Here is a 19,288-nt window from a genome sequence, read left to right as displayed (position 1 = left end):
AAAATCAAGTTCAAGTTAAAAATGTGCATTTAATGTCAGTCAAAGTTTGCAATTAACAATGAAATTTCCAGGGATTTATCAGGTGTGCAATTTGAACTTGATGAATGGCAAAATGTTGTAAATTGCCAATATATATATATATATATATATATGTACATATATGTATATATCATATATATACATATATATATATGTATATATACATATATATATATATGAGATTGATGTATACAAAAAACATCAGAGCTTCACAGATAATGACATGGATAACATATATATACAGTCACCAAATGACAGATGGAGTACTGAATCAGTTAGCCTAGATCAGGTTGAACCAGAAAAAACAAGAAGATGAAGAAGAAGCAGAAGACGAGGAATTTGTCAATCGCGAAAGAAGATAGTTGACATTTCTCTTAATCAAATCATCCAATCTGAAGCGAGAGAAATATCTTCATCGATGGGGAAATATTGAATGGAATAATACGAAGATGGGAAAGATAAATGTATTTTAACATCGGTGTCATTCGCTCCATGATCGATACCGTTCCGTCGGTTGTCTCGGTGTGTATGATGTTATCTATTTGCTTTTTCAGTCCCAATGGGGAGCGATTCAATCCCAGAGGTTTTTATAAATTTCGCCAGACTGGGTTCTTCATTGTAAGCAGGTAGTATAGATCTGTCCAACACCGACCTCTGGAGTGGGTGGTGTCATTGGTTTATTATGAAAGGTGCAGCCTGCACCATAAAGTCAGATCAATGATTATTGTTGAAGATATATGGCCTTTGCAGTTGTAACTTCCACAGCCATGCGATGGTTGGTTAATTCTTACACCGCCACGCTGTGATTGGTTAATTCTTGCACCGCCACGTGGTGGTTAACTGGTCAATTTTTGTTTATGGCTCTAATTCATCTATCAGAACTTTTGAAATGAAATTTAAATAATTAATAGCAGCTTTTTTTTTAATTGATTCATCAATATCTGGATAATTTGACCAAACATTCCGATCGATGTCTTGTTTAAAATAAGGAACTTTTTGAGATGAAATTTTACAAAATGCTTAATACTAATAGTTTAATTGCAGCTTTTTTGGTTGATTCATCAATATCTGATTAACAGTTTCAGTTTATTTTCTCCACATCACCTCAGTGAGGTATAAGAGACATTTACATGTGACATTTCAATAACAATCCAGAGATTAACAAAATGAATAGTTTGAGAGAGAAAGATGGTGGGGGGGGGGGGTGAGAGAGGGGAAGGAGAGTCTTTAGAAAAGATAAGTTGACCAAACCTACCAATATCTTGTATTAAAAAAGGTTACAATTGATTGAACTAAGAAAGCCTCCTACACTTAGTTATTGACTTTGTTTAGTTAGCTGCAGTTATTATGGCATTGATATTGCATCAAAATAATTTAGCAACGTCAATTCACAAAGCTGCATGAAATGATACTAGTTTGCTTGAAGCATTGCTAACACCTGCAGATAATGTAAAATTTACTGAGTTCTCTCATTTTGGGCCCCAGAAAATCCCTGTTAGACCATATTAGCAAAATAATCATGATGCCATTCAGAATAATTTCAAAATCTGTTTGCCATTATTCTCACCTAGATTTCAAATTTTGTGGGTAATTGTTTTAATATATTGTACGATATATCATTTAGATATGAGAAATTTGAGTATGGCTTTTGTTTAGTTTTGGTGCTATTTACAATGAAATTGTATATCCTACCCTCCACCGAAATCCGGTTTACACCAGAACAAGATATTTTCCAGTAGAATAACCTGATTTGTTTCGTATTTAATACATTTATGTCATTTAATAAATTCTGTGATAAACAAGGAGCTATGACCGTTACCCAGGCAACCATGCAGTCATCACCGTTTGGGTATAGGCTATTGTGTTGTTGTTTGCGAAGCATGAGAAAATGATACAACAAAACTATTCCAGACTATATTAATAATTAATGCCAGACAGTACAATCTGAATCATTTATGATTATCAAATAAAACTGCAGGATGTGTGTTTGAAAGGAATAATTGAACCAGTATCGCATCGCCTAACCGTCAAACTACTATGCAATTTCAAAGATGTATAGCTGCTGTTTTTTGTACGGAGGAGGATTGATAGTATATTATAAGAGACATTATTCAGAGCATTATAAAACTGCTATGCAAACATTAAATTATTTCCTAAGTTGCATGGTTAGTCAAGGGAGCTGCTAACAGGTGGCTCCTTGTTTACAATGCTTGTTTACAATGCTTGTTTACAAGAACACAATCAGACTTTAAACAGTCATTAAGGGTTTTTTCCTTTTTGTCATACACTTCTGTATTTGATATTTTAATATCATCGCTGGGAATTGGTGATTCATGAAAGTTGCGTCAAATATTTCGTTGGTATGGGTTTATACAATATATATATATATACTAGCTGTTGTGTCAAGAGTGCCGTCATCGGTTGCCATGGTTACAGCTCTGTTAGTAGTCAGTATCGGCACCGCACCTCGGCGTTCTTCTCCAATCAGTGTCTCGTCCTTCTTTCTACATCTTTGGGTGAAAGAACGAAATAAAAAGATTGAAATCTGTGCATCGTTTCTTGCTTGCCATGAATTTGTACATCCAAAGCTGATCCGAGAGTTGTTAAGAGATGATATAACAAAGTATGGTACCTGTGGCAGCAATATAGGACAAAGTGATTCAATTTCCTACCCACATCCCCACCCCCACCCAGCACACATCTATTGCTCATTCTCTCTAGCTTCCCCAAAACCAGTGGGAACACTGCTTTCAAATTCTGATCTTTCAAAACAAAATTGTCTTTTGTATTCGTCAGAAATGTCCCAAGTATATTTTTTTGTATAGAGAAGATCTGATATTTATAAAATGATCATTTGTGTAGGAACAGTGTTATAAAAGTCTTGGATCTTTCTTCCTTTAAAAAGATCTCTAGTACTTCTTGAAATAAAATTACAAAATGTTTACAACAAAAAACAACAAAAAAGGGGGGAAAAAAGAATTGTGTTTGCATTACAGCGCTCCCTCGTTCGCGATTCATGTTTGAATCTCTTGCCTTTGTGTTGCAGGTATCTTCTTTGTGTTGCCCTGTATTGAGAGTTACACCAAAGTTGACTTGCGTACTGTCTCCTTTGATGTACCCCCTCAAGAGGTCAGTATTCATTAATATTCTTTTTTTTTTATATTCTATAACCATTTTCATACTGTAACCAAAGTATTCCTCAGTATTCAGTGTTCATACTGTCACCAGAGTATACATTGACACTATTCAAAGTTGACCCGTGTTCTGTCTCCTTTGATGTGTGAGGTCAGTATACATTAATAGTATTATTATAAACTGTAACCATTCTTTACTGTAACCACAGTATACTGTGACATTCTCTTTCCCATACTGTAACCATTCTGTGCTGTGACCTCGGTATGCGTCCACATTCTTTCTTTTTTTCGTACTGTAACCACAATCCTGACAAGAGTCGTACTTTCCCATTTATGGAAAGTATTTAAATGTGATCTTATTAATATAATTAAATTCTCAGTCTTTTTTTATATTTTTTTTAAATTTAAATTTTTTTTTTTGGCTTTCGATATTTCCTAGTGTACCTTTGTCGTCCTTTGCTTTCCAATCCACTCCTCACATAAATCCCCCCTCCCCCCACTCCCCTTTCTCAAATACCATTCATATCTTGATCAGCCATATAGAAGCATTTCTCTGTGCAACATACTGTATTAAGTCATACAGTTATAACACTACAGTCTCACAGCATAACCAATGAAACAGTCACTTCACAGTAGTCATGGTTACAGATCTTTTCAAACTTCTATGTACATCAGCAGGGATGTGCTCAGGAATATCTTAGTGCTGGGCGGATTTGAGAGGTAGTGTCTTCCACGTCCTTGGGGAGGGGGTCTCAGGGGTGGGGGTGCCCTTCTTGCAAATGAAGTATGCTTGGATGGCAAATGGTGCAGTCTTTTTCCTATTCTGGTACTAACTGCTGTGCCAAGTATTCACCCATATTCTGGTAATGGTAAAATTGGTTAAATTAATCATCAAAACAAGGACCGGACGGAAATGTTTAAAATACTGGTTGTGCTGGGCGGCATTCAGAACTGCCGGGCTCAGCCGCCCAGCGTGAGCACATCCCTCAAAGATATTCCACCTTCGGAAAGATACGTCACTCTGTTGATAGACTGTGTGTTTGGCTGTAACGCTTAAACGAGAGTCACGTTATACATGGGGAATAGCGCCCGCATTCAGTTGGTAGGTAAACTAACTAGAAGAGACAGTGCAACGATATGTGTGTTGATAGGTAGAGTCATGAAATCATGGATACCCAATCACTCCGTATCTCCTTTTTCCAACGGCGCTGGTATTGCCATTATGAGAGAACAGTCTCGGGTTATTCTTGCTCATAAATAATGGGAGGTTTGCATTCTTTATGTTCGGAGGCAGTCATAAAGATATGAATTTAATAGTGATGCGGTTTCTCATGCTTGAGCAGCAAATGCTCAAGATTTAGTACAGTAATTGCATGATTTCACACTTTTGATAGGATATGTGAAACTAAAATAACCAAAAATATAGACAAAAATCCATATATATATTCTGGTTTTAAATAGATTTATTTATCACAGCTTATTTCACAAATCACTAAATCAGGGAGCTGCTACTCTTAGTAGCAGCTCCCTGACTAAATTATCCAGCAGAAAGTATTAGTTTGTTGTCCATTATAGCACAGATTCGAGCCTGTTAACTACTGTCATTCGTTTGCCTTCAGTCTGCAAGTAAGAAAATTGTCTCCACAATGAATGAACTTCTTCATATTTTAGTTTCCGAAATAAATATAAAAATAAGATTAAACACAGTACATATCTTCTTTTTTATTTATGTAAGAATGTTATCAGACAATTCAGTAATTAGATGCTTGAGATGTCTCGAATAGTATTGCTGGGTATTCAGATATTACTGACCTGCTGTTTGTAAATTTATTATGAAACTAAGAATGGAAAAGGTGATTCAATATTTTCAGTTGACTGAATATTTCATAAACAATAAGAAATAAAAACTGAAACAGCAGAGATCTTCACCAGCAGTACAATAAATTCCCCTTTCATGTTAAAAACAGTATACGTACATATAGGCCCTGAATTTTTACATACATTGGTTGCTGGTTACAATTTTCTTGAATAATCTATTCCTGTATATAACATATGTATACATTTAGCCCACTGCTTCAACAACTTTGTGATACAATAACATGAATTAACTGAGAATGGATCCAATAAGTTTAACTGAAGCAATTCAGATTTAAAGTACAAGCTAATTATGAAAACATACCTCAATAGGCCTGTGTGCATGATAAGCTCTTTGACCATCATTCACACATGAGATATCCTAAAAAATTTATCAGTGACTGTATCAAGCAGTCCTTCGTTAAAAAAATGACTGCATGATGTAAACGGAACTTGACAAAAAAGCATACAAGATCCTGTTCCCTCTCGACACTGCAAAGATTGAGTAGTACCTTCCTTGCTTTGGTAGTAGCAGTCATTCTGCACATGAACTTTGTTGCAATGTTTTTAACGTGGAAAAAGCGTTAAAATATTTCACAAACACATCCTCACATATCATATTGAAACTTGTGAATTTGTCAGTTGGAACAGTCAATGCCCCAAAATCTGAGTTTTGTGTACAGTATGCGGAGCGTTCCGCATGTCTTGAAAACTGGGCCCGCAGTGCACACCTATAGACCTAAAGGAGACATTTTGTTTACTTGATGCAATATTTGTATATAGAAGCCTAGACCCCAAAAGAAAAACTTTTGGGGAATTGAAACTAAAAGCATTGGTGTCATGATAGGCGGAGATCCTGCAACAATACATGATGTGTACATTGTAGTTTTCAACTTCAGTAAGCTAAATATTTATTTATTTTAATACAATGTTCATTTTCCTAGCTAGCCTATACATGCTGCAACTTAGCTGTTAAAAGTATGCTGTATTGGACCCAAATATGCTACATTGCTAGGCTTGTTACTTCATCCATCTAATTCCATGCACCCCGTAATTACAATGTTTATGCCCCTAGCCTATCCTATATAGGTTTAACTCAAGAGGATTCCATTCTTGGACTAGGACTAACTTGTGCAATAGGATTAGGACTAGCTAGGCCCCTTAGGCCACTGTTTCTCTAGTCTTATGTCATTGGATATAGGTAGGCTAGATTTTGAAACTTTTGCTGCAATATTACTTAGGTTCAGCAAGAATCTATGATAGCTAAGGTCAACAAATATGATTAACGTTCAAGACATGATTTATAGCCTGGCCATCCTAGATAGCTAGGGCATAGGCTAATGGTGTGTGGGTCTCGCCTACAGAGTCTACAGCCTGTACAGGCCTACCCTCTTACATCTCTTTTCTCTTTTAAATTAACTTTGTTTATACATGATAACAATATTCCATTACATGAATTACCCATTTGTCTTTTGAGAATCGATGGGTTTATACCTGAATTATTGCAATTAATGGCTGAACACCATACTTTGGCACTGGTCATATTGTCATTGCTACAGTAGGTAGCGTCGAGAGAAGGATTTTACCTACCACCCGAGAGCTGGCGATATTCTCCATGAGTCATGTGATCGTGTGACAGTTTTTGACGAGAGTGACATATCTTATCCGCAGGTGAATTATCTTTGACATCCCTGCATCAGATGTGTATTAAAGCATAAATGTTTATCCAAACATGTCAATTGGCGACAGAGTGCACATTTGGTATACTAGAGCTTCCATACTAAATCCGAATTGTACGGGATTGATGCCAATGATGGAAATTCTCGAGTTCACTCCACTAAAGAAGTACAGAACAGTCTTGAAATCATCTGTTTAGAACAGAAATTAAATCTGCTTGTCATGTATTTTAACTTTAATTAAACAAGTGGCGACCTCAGTTATAGTGAAAGTTTTTGTCCAACCTTTTTACCAAAACAAGTTCCCCATTCCCAACGACAATTAATTCGATTACATTTGACACCCGTATATCCCCCTTGCATTTTATTCTCCCGAATTTGAAAGTCATCAATTATGAACATGGTTTTCAGGGTTCATGTCAAATTAAAGTGGTAATTCTTTTGTTGTGTCATGTCGTGTACTTTCTTAGTTTCGTCTATGAATATTCCTGCACACCACATATTCCTTGTACAATTTTTCCTTTTTTTCTTTTTTTTTTTGATAATTTTTTTTTAGCCTAAACTGGGTACATTTATATATCCATTTTAATTGGGAGAAAAAGTATAAGAGTTCATTTAAAAATAAAATTGATCGAATAAACATGAGAAATTGGTACCAAAATGGCTTCTCATATTGCTTTGAAAAATCATTATAGTAGACAAAATTGAATCCATGCAACCAAAATGGTTGGATGTATTTATGTACCCCAGTGTCGGTAAAGTGTCTTTAAAAATCATTAATTTTACCCGACTAATCCTGCACAATCAATACTGTAGTCACCAGAATTAGAGTATTCTCCTCTCCCTTCCATCCTCTTTCCCCCACACCTCCCATCCTCTCTTGTTATGAGTATTGTCAGTGGTAACGATATGATCCAAATTGCTCTCTACTCTAGTCTCCCCATATCAGAGGGTAAGTAATTTCTCCCTATTATTTTTATTTGTATTTTTTTTTTTTTTTTTTTTTTTTTGGTAAATCATTTATTCATAAGGTTTCTCTTTTTTTCGAGGTAGCTCGATTGCATGCGCCAATCATTCTTATAATAAAGAATACTGTGGCATTTTGGTGAATTCCCTAGACACTTTCTCAATCAAAACTATAAACTCGGATGAATTTTGAAAAGCTGCTTTGATGAAGTTGAAACCAAAAGGCACCGAGGTAGTTTGTCTGCTGTTTTTGTGAAGTTTGGAAGAACTTAACGAGTTGTGAGGAAGGCTGAACCTTGGATGAATTTCAGAGAGAGAGAGAGAAAAAAAAGGACTAAACATGGAAGGGAAAAGATTCATAGGAGCTGTAATAATCGTTTTGAAATTTTAATCCTAATTAAGCCATCTTGGGAGTTTTAATCAGCATATTTATCCAGATATTATGTATGTTCTAAAGGGAGGAATTTTTTTTTTTACAAATCGCAAACTCGTCGTTTAGATTTGTGTAAAAAATACTTTACTGAGCAGCATTGAAAATAACTCATATGTGCAGCAGTGCTAAAAGTAAAGTACTCAAAATATATATTCGAAGGGCATGTGTTTTGATCTGTAATATAAGCCTTGAAATTTTTTGGAAGGAGGATTGATGAAACCTTTTTAAGTTGGAAAAATATCTGAAATTGATGGTATCAATATTTTGAACTGAAATGGAATCAAGGAATGATGGCGAAAGAAATTTTGAAAAAAAAAAAAACAGTTTTAGTATCGAAACATTGATGATGAAAAGTGACAATGTTAGCCTTGCTTGCATATTCGATGCCATTTGAAACCAATTTTCCAGATTGATATAGAAATATGAAACAAGATGATATTTCCGACTGTTTCGTAAATGTTTTATGATTTATGTACATGACCATATTTCTGTAAAAGGGATTGGTACATATTTAAAGTGTGCAAATTCTCACATTTTCTTAATTCCAAAATCTCTGAAATGACAGATTTTGACCAAGGACAGTGTGACAGTGTCTGTGGATGCCGTAGTGTACTACAGAGTCAACAATGCCACTATTTCAATAGCAAATGTGGAGGACGCTAATGGGTCGACCAGACTCCTGGCCCAAACTACCCTGAGGAACGTTCTGGGTACCAAGAACCTTGCTGAGATCTTATCCGATCGTGAGGGCATCAGCCAGTATATGCAGGTAATGGAAGAGTAGATATGCTAATGGTTTAGTTTAGTTTTAAGTATTGGCTTAAGGTTAGAACAATAGCAGGAGCTCTCATGACGTCACCATCCGAGGGACGCTAGTGTACCTCGACATCTGACCACTTTCTCAAATATGGGGGTCACTGAAGGCACCCCAGTCATCATCACTTCAGTGCAGCCATAGCGATGAAAGGAGTTTGTTCAAAACCATTTGAAGAACAGAACAAAACTCCCAATTCACAAGTTTTAACAAGAAATATTGGCCAAATCCACTGAAGACTCAACAATTTTGAAACAGGTCAAAGAGAAGCTGGTTTCTGGTGGTATTTTGAACCAGGTACCTAATGGTTGTGGGATTAACTCTGTAACCCCTACACTAATCATCTCCCCCCCCCCAAAAAAATAAAAAAAATAATGGAGGTTTGTATAATAAAACACCATGTCAAACGAGAGGTTGGAAATTGTACCAGAGGACTGTTTTTTACAGGAAGCTGCTTGTCCACATGAAAGCTGTGTTCACTTAATTATCCAAAGTTTTAGAAATTAATGGGAAGTATGCTTTTTCTCCCCATTGTGATCATGAAATTGTATAGCAATTCTTCTGAAGGACAATTGAGCAGTTAAAGTCATGAATGTCTTATTATGGACTAATGATACATTCATACTAATTCTGCCAAACTGATCCAAACTTATATTCACTTGTTTGTGTTTCTTCAGAGGGTGAATGTTATCCAGGCAACCCCAGTTGCCCCTTCCCACCCCATTCCCTCCCCTCATAAGACAACCTTCGCAATAGTTCAAACTATGAAAAATTAAAAATGGAGAACTAATGGGTTATTATAATTAAATTCCCTTACAATAGAATAAATGATGTGGGAAAAAGCGTAAAAGATCAATAAACTTGGTATTCGTTCTGGATCAGAAAAAAATTATATTTATTGAGGATTCATGTTTTAGCATGTATCAATCATAATAAGTTAGTTACATTTCTTGAACTTCAAATACATCAGATAAAGTTAATCCTAAGCAACAGCATTATTTTAAATTTACTTTAATGATCAAAAAGTTTATTTTTTGTAAACCCAAACATTTTCATTTTCATTTCTTGCAGTCAAGTCTGGATGAGGCGACGGACCCATGGGGTATCAAAGTGGAACGTGTGGAGGTGTAAGTAGAATAAAGTTACTAATATGAAGGACGAGAATTGAAGGTGATCTCGCTTTTGAGGTAATAGGTTGGCTTTAGTTGGTCTGAATGTCACATCGCAATAGTTTCTAAACATACTAATTCCTTTGGAGATGTCGTAACAGACAGAACTGTTAATAGTGTTTTTTAATCCTTGCTACCAAACCTCTTGTACATATATGCATTTTTTTAAAGTAATGCAGATTTGTTTTTAGTAAATGTAGTAAAGAGAAAGGATTTTGAATGATGCTTAAGATTACAGAGGAAAATATAGTTGGGAGAGTGTTACGGTTACGTCACCTGTAAATGAAATGCTATAACTGCGAATACAATCTTAAAAACTGAGAGATTTGGTAAAAGCTACAGACAATCTATCTTATTGCTGAGAAGTACTGCTTCAGAAAATGCATCCTTCCACCACCCATTCACTCCTCACTGCCCCCCTCCCCTACCCATGCCTTCTTTTCCATCTCGTATCGTATTATAGAAATGCATGCATTTTCAGCTGGATTTTAGATATAATTATTACCATGCATCAAAACACACTCTGCACCTTAAATTCATTTGAAGATTATGATTTATGGCCTAATTTTACGAGACCATTTTAATTTCTTCTTTCAATCCTAATTTTATATTAATCATTTTCTTGAATGAAAACAGCATAACTATTAGCTGAAGTAACTTTATTGACATCCTTCCCCCAACCCATCCACTCCTCACCCCACCCCCCCCCCCTCCCCCCATGCCTTCTTTAACATCTCGTATCGTATTATAGAAATGCATGCATTTTCAGCTGGATTTTAGATATAATTATTACCATGCATCAAAACAATCTGCACCTTAAAGTCATTTAAAGAGTATCATTTATGGCCTAATTTTACGAGACCATTTTAATGTCTTCTTTCAATCCTAATTTTATATTAATCATTTTCTTGAATGAAAACAGCATGATTATTACCTGAAGTACCTCTATTGACATCTTCGTTGTCCTTGATTATCAAATGCAGGAAGGATGTCAGGCTGCCTGTTCAGCTTCAGAGAGCGATGGCCGCTGAGGCCGAGGCCGCTAGGGAGGCTCGTGCTAAGGTAAAGACAATAATATGCCAAGGACCGAGACAGTACGTCATATTATAGGTATTGTTTCTATGCATGCATGTTCGGCTGTGACTGTCAGAAACGGAGTGGAATTCAGGCCATTAAACGCCACGTTTTGATAGATGATGCTGCCGAGAAAGGTCCATCTCGCTTTGTCTTGCAGCTTGTTTACATGTGATTCTGAAAAAAAAAATCTTGGGAGGTGTGAGAGTTGGATCAAAATTGTTGACGGAACATAAAATTTGCTATTAAAAGGCAAACTAAATCCTAAAGGATGCCATGTTACAGAACCGGTATAGAGGACTGTATATCTTGAGAAACTTTATGTCACTTTCAACATCTGAGGCTCATCAGTGAAAGTGGCTGGACTACTTATTCTAACAAACAGACAAATGCATAGGTCGGTTCCTCAGATAAGCAACACATAACTCAATAGGGAAACATTTTCCTGTCCACAAATTGACATGAGGAGAAATGGTGTGGAAATTCATCCAATGATGTTCTGATATGAAGTTCAAAGAATATGTTTTGTTCTGTACTCTATTTGGTCATAATGCTATTTAAATATGCCATGTCTCATCAACAGGTCATCGCAGCTCAGGGTAGAACACTGTATTTACATTAACATTTAAGCCTATTTGGGTTCTGTCCTCTTTTTTTGTCATAATGCTATTTAAATATGCCATGTTCCATCGACAGGTTATCGCAGCTCAGGGTGAGAACAACGCATCACGAGCACTGAAGGAGGCAGCAGATACAATCTCTGAGTCACCCACCGCACTACAGCTCCGCTACCTTCAAACTCTCAACACCATATCAGCAGAAAAGAACTCTACCATTATCTTCCCACTGCCTATCGATCTGCTCAGGTAAAGAAAGGAAATTCCTTTGGTAGTGGGAAAGGGATTCTTCCACTAGCAATAACCCACCACTACATTCCCCCCAATAACCCCCGCTCCATTTCCCACAATAACACCCGCTCCATGTAACATTGTTTCTTGTCAGTAATGGGGTCGTTTTTGGTTTCGATGATAATCGTAACCTATGCATTCATGATGGTGTATGTATGTGTGTGTATGCATGTGTGTGAGTGCGTTTGTGACGCCCAGCTTGTAAACACGATATCTCAAGAAGGGAAGGTCAGAAAACTTTCATATTTAGTGTGTAAAAGAACCGCATTGAGTACAAGAAGCCTATTGTTTTGTGTGGAGGTCAAAGTCATTTGTGGTCACCAGGGGTCAAATTTGGTGAATGTGTTTTCTAAAATACTTAATATTTTGGCAAATTTGATTATTCTTATTAAATTTTCAGTGCTTATCGTCGATGACTTGAAAAGAATGAACTACCAAGCCCAAAGTATATATCAGGTAAACAAAACTGAAATACCACCCCCCCCCCCCAACAGACTACCCATAGAAACACAAGAAAGTTTTATGGTGCTAATCATTTTCAGAAGTACTGATTTGTACCCTTTCTGCTCCTTTCAACTCAAATTAAGCGTAAAGCCATCGTCCTTGCCTTTCTAAGCCATCTCTGGTAAGCAACCAGTACATTACCATGACTTCCTCTAACCTATATGGCAAAGAGATTTGTCCAAGGATTGTCTTTGGTGGGGGGGGGGGGGGTGTGGGTGCCATGGCAAAATTCCTTTTCCCCTAAATTGTTACATATGTTGCATAAACACAGCTTATTAAAACATTTACCAATGCGGAAACTTGAACCTAGTTTTGTATTTCTCAGGTTGGTCATGTCTGTCTGTCTGTCTGTTTGTTCTGTAATACAACTCTCGCTCATTTGCTGCTAATAATATATTTATCCTTTTTTTCCCCCCTGCAGTAGCATGATGTCATCCAAGAAGAAGTAAGGTTGTACCCAAGTCACACTCAGCCAGGCTACATCCACCTCCTCCTACTGTACGATACCACCCCCCACCCTTGCCCCACCCTTCCCCCACCCTTCCTCCACTTTCCTCTTCCTCTGTCAACTGATGTATTTCCAGGAACCTGAGCGACGTTGCAACGAGGTGGGAGTACTATACTTGCACGTTACTGATAGATGAGAAGAATGTAGCCGCATTTCAAACAATCCACCATAAATAGATGGTATCTGACGGTTGGGTCAATCCCAGATCCCCTCCCCTCCTCTCCCGGATCCCCAAACAAAATTTGACGACAGAGAAAGTGCCACCTCTGATTATGATCTGCAAATGGAACAGTTTTGAGCCACTTAGTCGGAGGTGATTGTACCCTCCCCTCGCCCTCTAAGATTCAAAAACAGCATCGAAGGCTGTTTTGTACTAAATCAGGATCACAGAAGTATTTTACCCGTGGAATTAAACCAAGCATAAATTCTTATATCTGTTCAGATTGCCTCGAATCTGTATGGAGGTTTTCAAATTTGTTTTGAAACCACACAAAAAAGAGTAATAACTTTTGCAAATTTTTGGGCTTCTATCAATTAGGGTTCATGCAATGCAACAGAAATCCAGCAAAATGTATGTCAAAATATGTAATCCTTTTACTAGAAGAAACATGTTTAGCTAATGTTAACTTAGCTAGTCAGAATGTTTAACATTAACACAGCTTGAGGATTTGATTCTGTTTCTTCAGAGGCAAAGGACAGAGGGAAAGAATTGGGAAAATCTGGTATTGCAATTGGTAAAAGTTTGACTGTATTGGGAGGTCTTGGTCATCAACAAATCTGATCAAATCCATGTCTTAAAAATCAATCAAATCAATCAATTTTAATGGAAAATGTGACTTGTCCCTTCATGTCCTTGTCTTTACTTCTTGAGTAAATTCTTTATTAAAAGAAGACCTGCAACCTCTCTCCTAGAAGAATCATTTCAAATTGAGCCTGATTTATGTAAATATTTCCATAACTTCTGGGCATTGAAAGCCAACAGTGACAAATACATCTTGCTGTGCTATTGTTAAAAACAAAAAAAGGGGGGGGGAGGTGAATAGGGAGAAGAGAGTTGAATTTTTGTTTTCAATCTATAGATTGCAATCTTAGAAATGGCTTCTGATTCTGTATCGTGTTCATTCAACTGTCTGATAAGATAAATTTTGTGTCTTTGTACAGGAATTCTTTCTTAAATTGTGATTCAACTATAAATAATAAATTGTGACTACTTCTTTATCCTTTTTTTCCTTTATTTATTATTAATATGATCTTGTGTGCAATGGATGACTTTTAAACAGCATTATGTAATAGTTTCTTTCACGATAATGAATTTTCTTTCCTGTATTTTTCTTTTCTTCTCTCTCTCTCTCTCTCTCTCTTTTTATTCTGTGCTGATTCGTTTTATGGCTCAATAGCATTTTTGTTGATTTTTTATTATTTTTCATTCGTGGATTGAATTAAATGTTTATGGAAAATTATAACAAAAAAAAAAATGGGTTTGTGAGAATAAATTGTAAATATGAATTTGTCGTTAGAAAATAACCTATAAATAGCTATTTAAGCAGAAAAATGGATAATGTTTTGTGCTTTTTCATCTGGCAATTTAGCAGAGAAGGGCTCGTTTTTTTTTAATATTTATTTTCTATGCGGTGGGGTGGAGAGAGGAGGGAGGGGGTGGACAGGAGAGAATTTTATAATGCACAGTTTTGCTTTCTTTGTGACTATTGTGATTTTTTTTATTTTTACGCTCATTTCATCTCAAATCCAACATGGATACATGTATGTATACAACAAGAAACACCAATAGCCAAATGGCCTAGTTAGAGAAAATCAATTTATAAACTTGAATTATTCTGATGACCTTGAAAAGATGTCAAAACAATCATAATCCATTGATCCACTGTAAAAGCTACACAAATGACTCTGTGAAAGTTAAAAACCAAAAAAAAACCAATATACAAACCTGAAAATAAAATTACAAGCAGGTTTTATGGGTCAATACACACCCGTCACATATTTCCAAGTTAACTTTATAAGGTAGTCAGTTGTTGCTCCAGAATGCACACCTATCACGATTTAAAATAAAATATATATGTATAAAAATATATATATATACAGGGATGTGCTCAGGAATATTTGAGTGCCGGGCAGTTTGTATGGTAATGTGATCCACACCCTGGGAGAGGGATCTCATGGGTGGGGTACCCCCTCCCCACTGGACAAATTTTGCACATGAAGTATGCTTAGGTGGTGCTATTTTTTCCTATTCTGTGCCATGTATTCTCCCAGATTTTGGTTATGGTAAAATTCGTTAAATTTATCATCAAAAAATTGCCGGGCGGAAATGTTTAAAATACTGTTTGTGCTGGGCGGCATTCAGAACTGCTGGGCGCAGCCGCCTGGTGCCGCCCAGTGTGAGCACATCTCTGTATATATATATAACAAAACATGTTGGAATATAAGTCTGACCATGGCAATGTCACAATGTGGGATGTTTACGTCAAGTGTTTACCATTCATTTTTGTTTGTTGTATAATTCAAGATTAAGAGGCTGTCAGTAGTACTGATTTAGGGTGCAGTAATACCTTGATAAGACTTTAATTAACTTCCGGATACAAACACTTCTTCCATTCAAAAATAAACATGTTAGATCATGGAGGCTTTGTGGTCGACTAAAAAGGCTACATAACATTTATGATTTTCATTTTTACGTGGACTTCCCCCTTAGTCCAACCATTTCACTCAAATATTACTTACAGAGACTGAGATAAACATGCTTTCCATTTCTCATTAATTAAAAGCTGGCTTTGATTAAAACTCTAATCAAAACTCGCTTTAATGTGAATGGCTATTGGGAGGCTTAATATCATGGTAAATAAATAAACAGTGCGAAACCAAATTATTTTGCGGATAATATTGCCTTGATTTTTTCAAACGGCTAATATTTAGCTTTTTAAATTTTAACATTGTTCATGATTCAACTAACTCTCTCTGAGTGACTGGCCAAAAAAAAAATCTAAAGTCGTAAAAAATCCCTAATTAAGTAATTAAAGGAACTATGAGGACATTTTCGAATTAAATACATTAAAATTAATTAAATTATATTAGATCATGATAAGGCTTGTTTGTGTAGATACGTTTAGGAAAAACCACACAAGTTGTGCCAACCTCTTTGTAAATATGTCAAATTTAAACAATATAAATTCTTAAAAGAAGAAAAAACATGCCACAGTTCAGAAAAGGTTACAATAAATTTATGGAAGACCCACTTTAGTAATAAAACAATGAGCTGAATTGATGAATATGAAGCATATATTTTGAATATGCATCAAATTATTTGCATAAATTAGAGAATGCTTTTAGTGTATTGTTCTACCTAACAGACCAAACTGATAAATGATATGTGTATGTTTCTAGGTCAGGCCAGTAATGTTTCTGCAGTAAGTATAAGAACATTATTTTCAGCTTGCATGATAACAATGTGTGGAATACGATCATAGCTCGGTCAGTGATTCTTTGTTTATACCCTGAGCCAAATGTTTGTGTTTTTTGACAGTTGATTGTTTGGTCAAATATAATTGTACCACAAAGAGGACGATGTCTTTTTGTCTTTTTGCTTTACTCCCTCTACAGCCTTGTCATTCCCAACATTTATTTGCTCTCATTAAGAGAGAGGAAATTGGAGAGGGGAGGGATCGGTGGCATGGATATCTGGTGCTATGTACAAAATTGGCCGATTAGAAGGAAAGTCTGCTGGAGCAGGGAAGCAAGTCCTGGAAGTGTATTTCCAACACATGTATGTTTAACAAAAGTACAACAGTACCGAGTGGGAGGGAAGAGGTGGGAGGGAAGGGGTGGGAGGGAGGGAGGAAGCTTGAGGTTTGATCACTAAACATGTTATAAAACACCATAGGATGTGGGGCAAGTCTACTGGGATGTGCATACGTTTTGTTCGAGGTATTTCATTTACTCATACTGCAGTGACAAATAGAAACAATGCTACTAACAACGAGAGTTGGTGTTGGTGGGGGGGGGGGGGCACTATCACCTTGCTAGCCACTTGCTGAAAAGTGGGGAAATGCACTTGTCAATCACTGCTAAATTATCCAAAAGGAAGATGAGGTAATTGCCTACGGGCGGTGGTCAAGGGTCCCCAAGGGTGAGACATAATCAACTTCCCAATTTTGGGTTTCAACTGTGGTAGTATTAATCTTAGGGTTCCAGGGGTGTTCAAAGGGTACTGTAACCAATTGACGATGATGTTTCGCACCATGACCTACAGGAAGCCTTTCCGTGTTTTTCGCAAGAGGTGATCGAATCACCTCACGCCCTCACGTAGACAAATTGAGCGAGGCTCAACCAAAACAAACGGCTCGTGAAGACACATATCGGAATATTACTCCTCCTGAATTACTCAGAGGGATTTTCGATCTCCTGCTTCCTAGATATATGGTATTTGTTGACTACTTGGCAGTTATTCCTCAATCCGGATACGATTCCTGTATTATTATTGAAGGAAACACGTTTTCTCTCTGATAACATGACATGACAAGACCGCACACGATTACAGTGTGTGATCAACACGTACCAGGGCAAATTTAGATTCACCCGCAACAAAATCTTATCTCCGTAAAGAACATATTGGCTTTTCGTAACTAATTTCAGATCAATGCGCAAGATATCCCGACATATGTTTAAGCTGAAAGTAAGTTGACTATTTTGTACAATCCTAGCACAAATTGGACATATATTCACTGCACGACGGCTGCAAAATAATTTGAATAGTTACAATTACAAAATTGGTTATTTAGTAGTTTCAACTTCTGTATAGTATAAGGCCGATTGCCGCCCGGGATCCACACTGAAGATATTTTATCAACACGATTGCTCGCACACAATGGTACAGATTTTTTGCTCAAACTGAAAGGCTAAAAGACGTACTCTATGGCTCCTAATGGACTGCATTGATAAATTCACGTTTTCAAATTGATTGCTATAGTAAATTATGCCCGGACTCCAAAAAGGTTGAAAATAAGTACCAGCATACAGCCTTAAAAAGCGCAGTGCCACTAAAGGCCTGGTCGGGCCATTGGGACAATCTTGTCACCGTGGCGGCACGTACCAGAAATGTCAAAGGGGCCGAGCATTTTTTTCTGGGGTAGGGGCGGGGTGGTGCGGGCAATGATTTAGGAAGTGCAGAAACGCACCTGTTTAAAGTTTACATCGCAGAAACTGATGCCGCTGTTGTCGCATTAATCATGGGTTGTTTACTATGTTGAGGCAGAAAGAAGAGTTCGGCGTGGACACAGGGAGAGCAATATCCCACAAGTCAATAATTAAAGCGAACCAGGCATAGAGATTGCTACTTTCAGATAATGTAGGATCGACGAGAGTCGGGTTTCGTACGGAATAGTTGTGTCACCCCTCCCCACCCCCATTCCTATTTGAAGTCTTAACTTTTGGAATAAATTTATTCTTTATTCTATATCTCCTGCATTTCCCCTTAATTCATGCATTCCCCCTAATTGTCCCCGTGTCCAATATTTTATCCCAGGCTCCCTTATTGACCCGGGTCCAAGTTAGGGTCAGATCATTGAAATTTAGGGACGTACATATTGAACTTGATGTTTTTTGTTTATAAATATTTAAAAAATACTTCCCGAGGTCTAATGGGGTTGCCTTTTGGCACATATATTGGTACCAAAGTGTTTCCCGAGTGACCGGGTCAAAGGTCAAGGTCATTTGCCGAAATGAGTCAAAATAAATGTTGGGTGTGCGGGGTGGTTGCCAGTCGGTAGCGAATGTGCCTGGATGTGTCTTGACCTTCGACCTTGACCCTGGGCGCCCTCTTTCCCTTCACTTTTGACCATTCCGTCTACCAAATTGAGCCCGATGGCTTTTTTTCAAATAATTCTGATTGAATTTGTCAAAATTCTACAGCCCCCGGCGCACCCATGATGCAATTTATGTCCGACAGTGACGGGTGCCCCCCGTCACCCGATATCCCACACTCGACTGGGGTGTTGTATCAGCTTACCGATGTCACAGTGAGTAGTAGAGACCCTCTGGTGGGTGTACTCTGAATTTCAAGTTCGAGTCCCCTTCCCTCTGGCATATGATTTCGGGCATGCATGTCTCATAAATGTGCCATATTTCGCCACGATGTGTCTCATTTGAAGGAGCCTATCTCATGTCGGGTGCATGTGAAACGCCAACAATGTCATGAA

At 37.2% G+C, this 19,288-nt stretch overlaps 1 protein-coding gene across 6 annotated transcripts in view; it reads left to right on the top strand.

Annotated features, from left to right (window-relative positions):
- LOC139963731 (stomatin-like) overlaps positions 1-16,654 on the top strand; it is a 113,427-nt gene extending 96,773 nt beyond the window's left edge. For 5 of the 6 annotated variants that reach the window (XM_071964830.1, XM_071964832.1, XM_071964835.1 and 2 more), the window contains 6 exons: positions 3,086-3,168; positions 8,668-8,871; positions 9,988-10,043; positions 11,069-11,147; positions 11,856-12,025; positions 12,993-16,654. In XM_071964830.1, the coding sequence (XP_071820931.1) occupies positions 3,086-3,168; positions 8,668-8,871; positions 9,988-10,043; positions 11,069-11,147; positions 11,856-12,025; positions 12,993-13,020 (620 nt within the window). In that variant the 3' untranslated portion in view covers positions 13,021-16,654. Of the gene's footprint in view, positions 1-3,085; positions 3,169-8,667; positions 8,872-9,987; positions 10,044-11,068; positions 11,148-11,855; positions 12,026-12,467; positions 12,524-12,992 lie in introns of all 6 variants that reach the window. The other variant, XM_071964831.1, reaches the window with a different exon arrangement.
- Positions 16,655-19,288: the final 2,634 nt, after the last annotated feature.

This window comes from Apostichopus japonicus, chromosome 22 (assembly GCF_037975245.1).
Source record: "Apostichopus japonicus isolate 1M-3 chromosome 22, ASM3797524v1, whole genome shotgun sequence".
Lineage (NCBI taxonomy): Eukaryota > Metazoa > Echinodermata > Holothuroidea > Aspidochirotida > Stichopodidae > Apostichopus > Apostichopus japonicus.
Note: the sequence above shows the minus strand (reverse complement) of the source record. Positions and strands in the feature narration are given on the sequence as shown.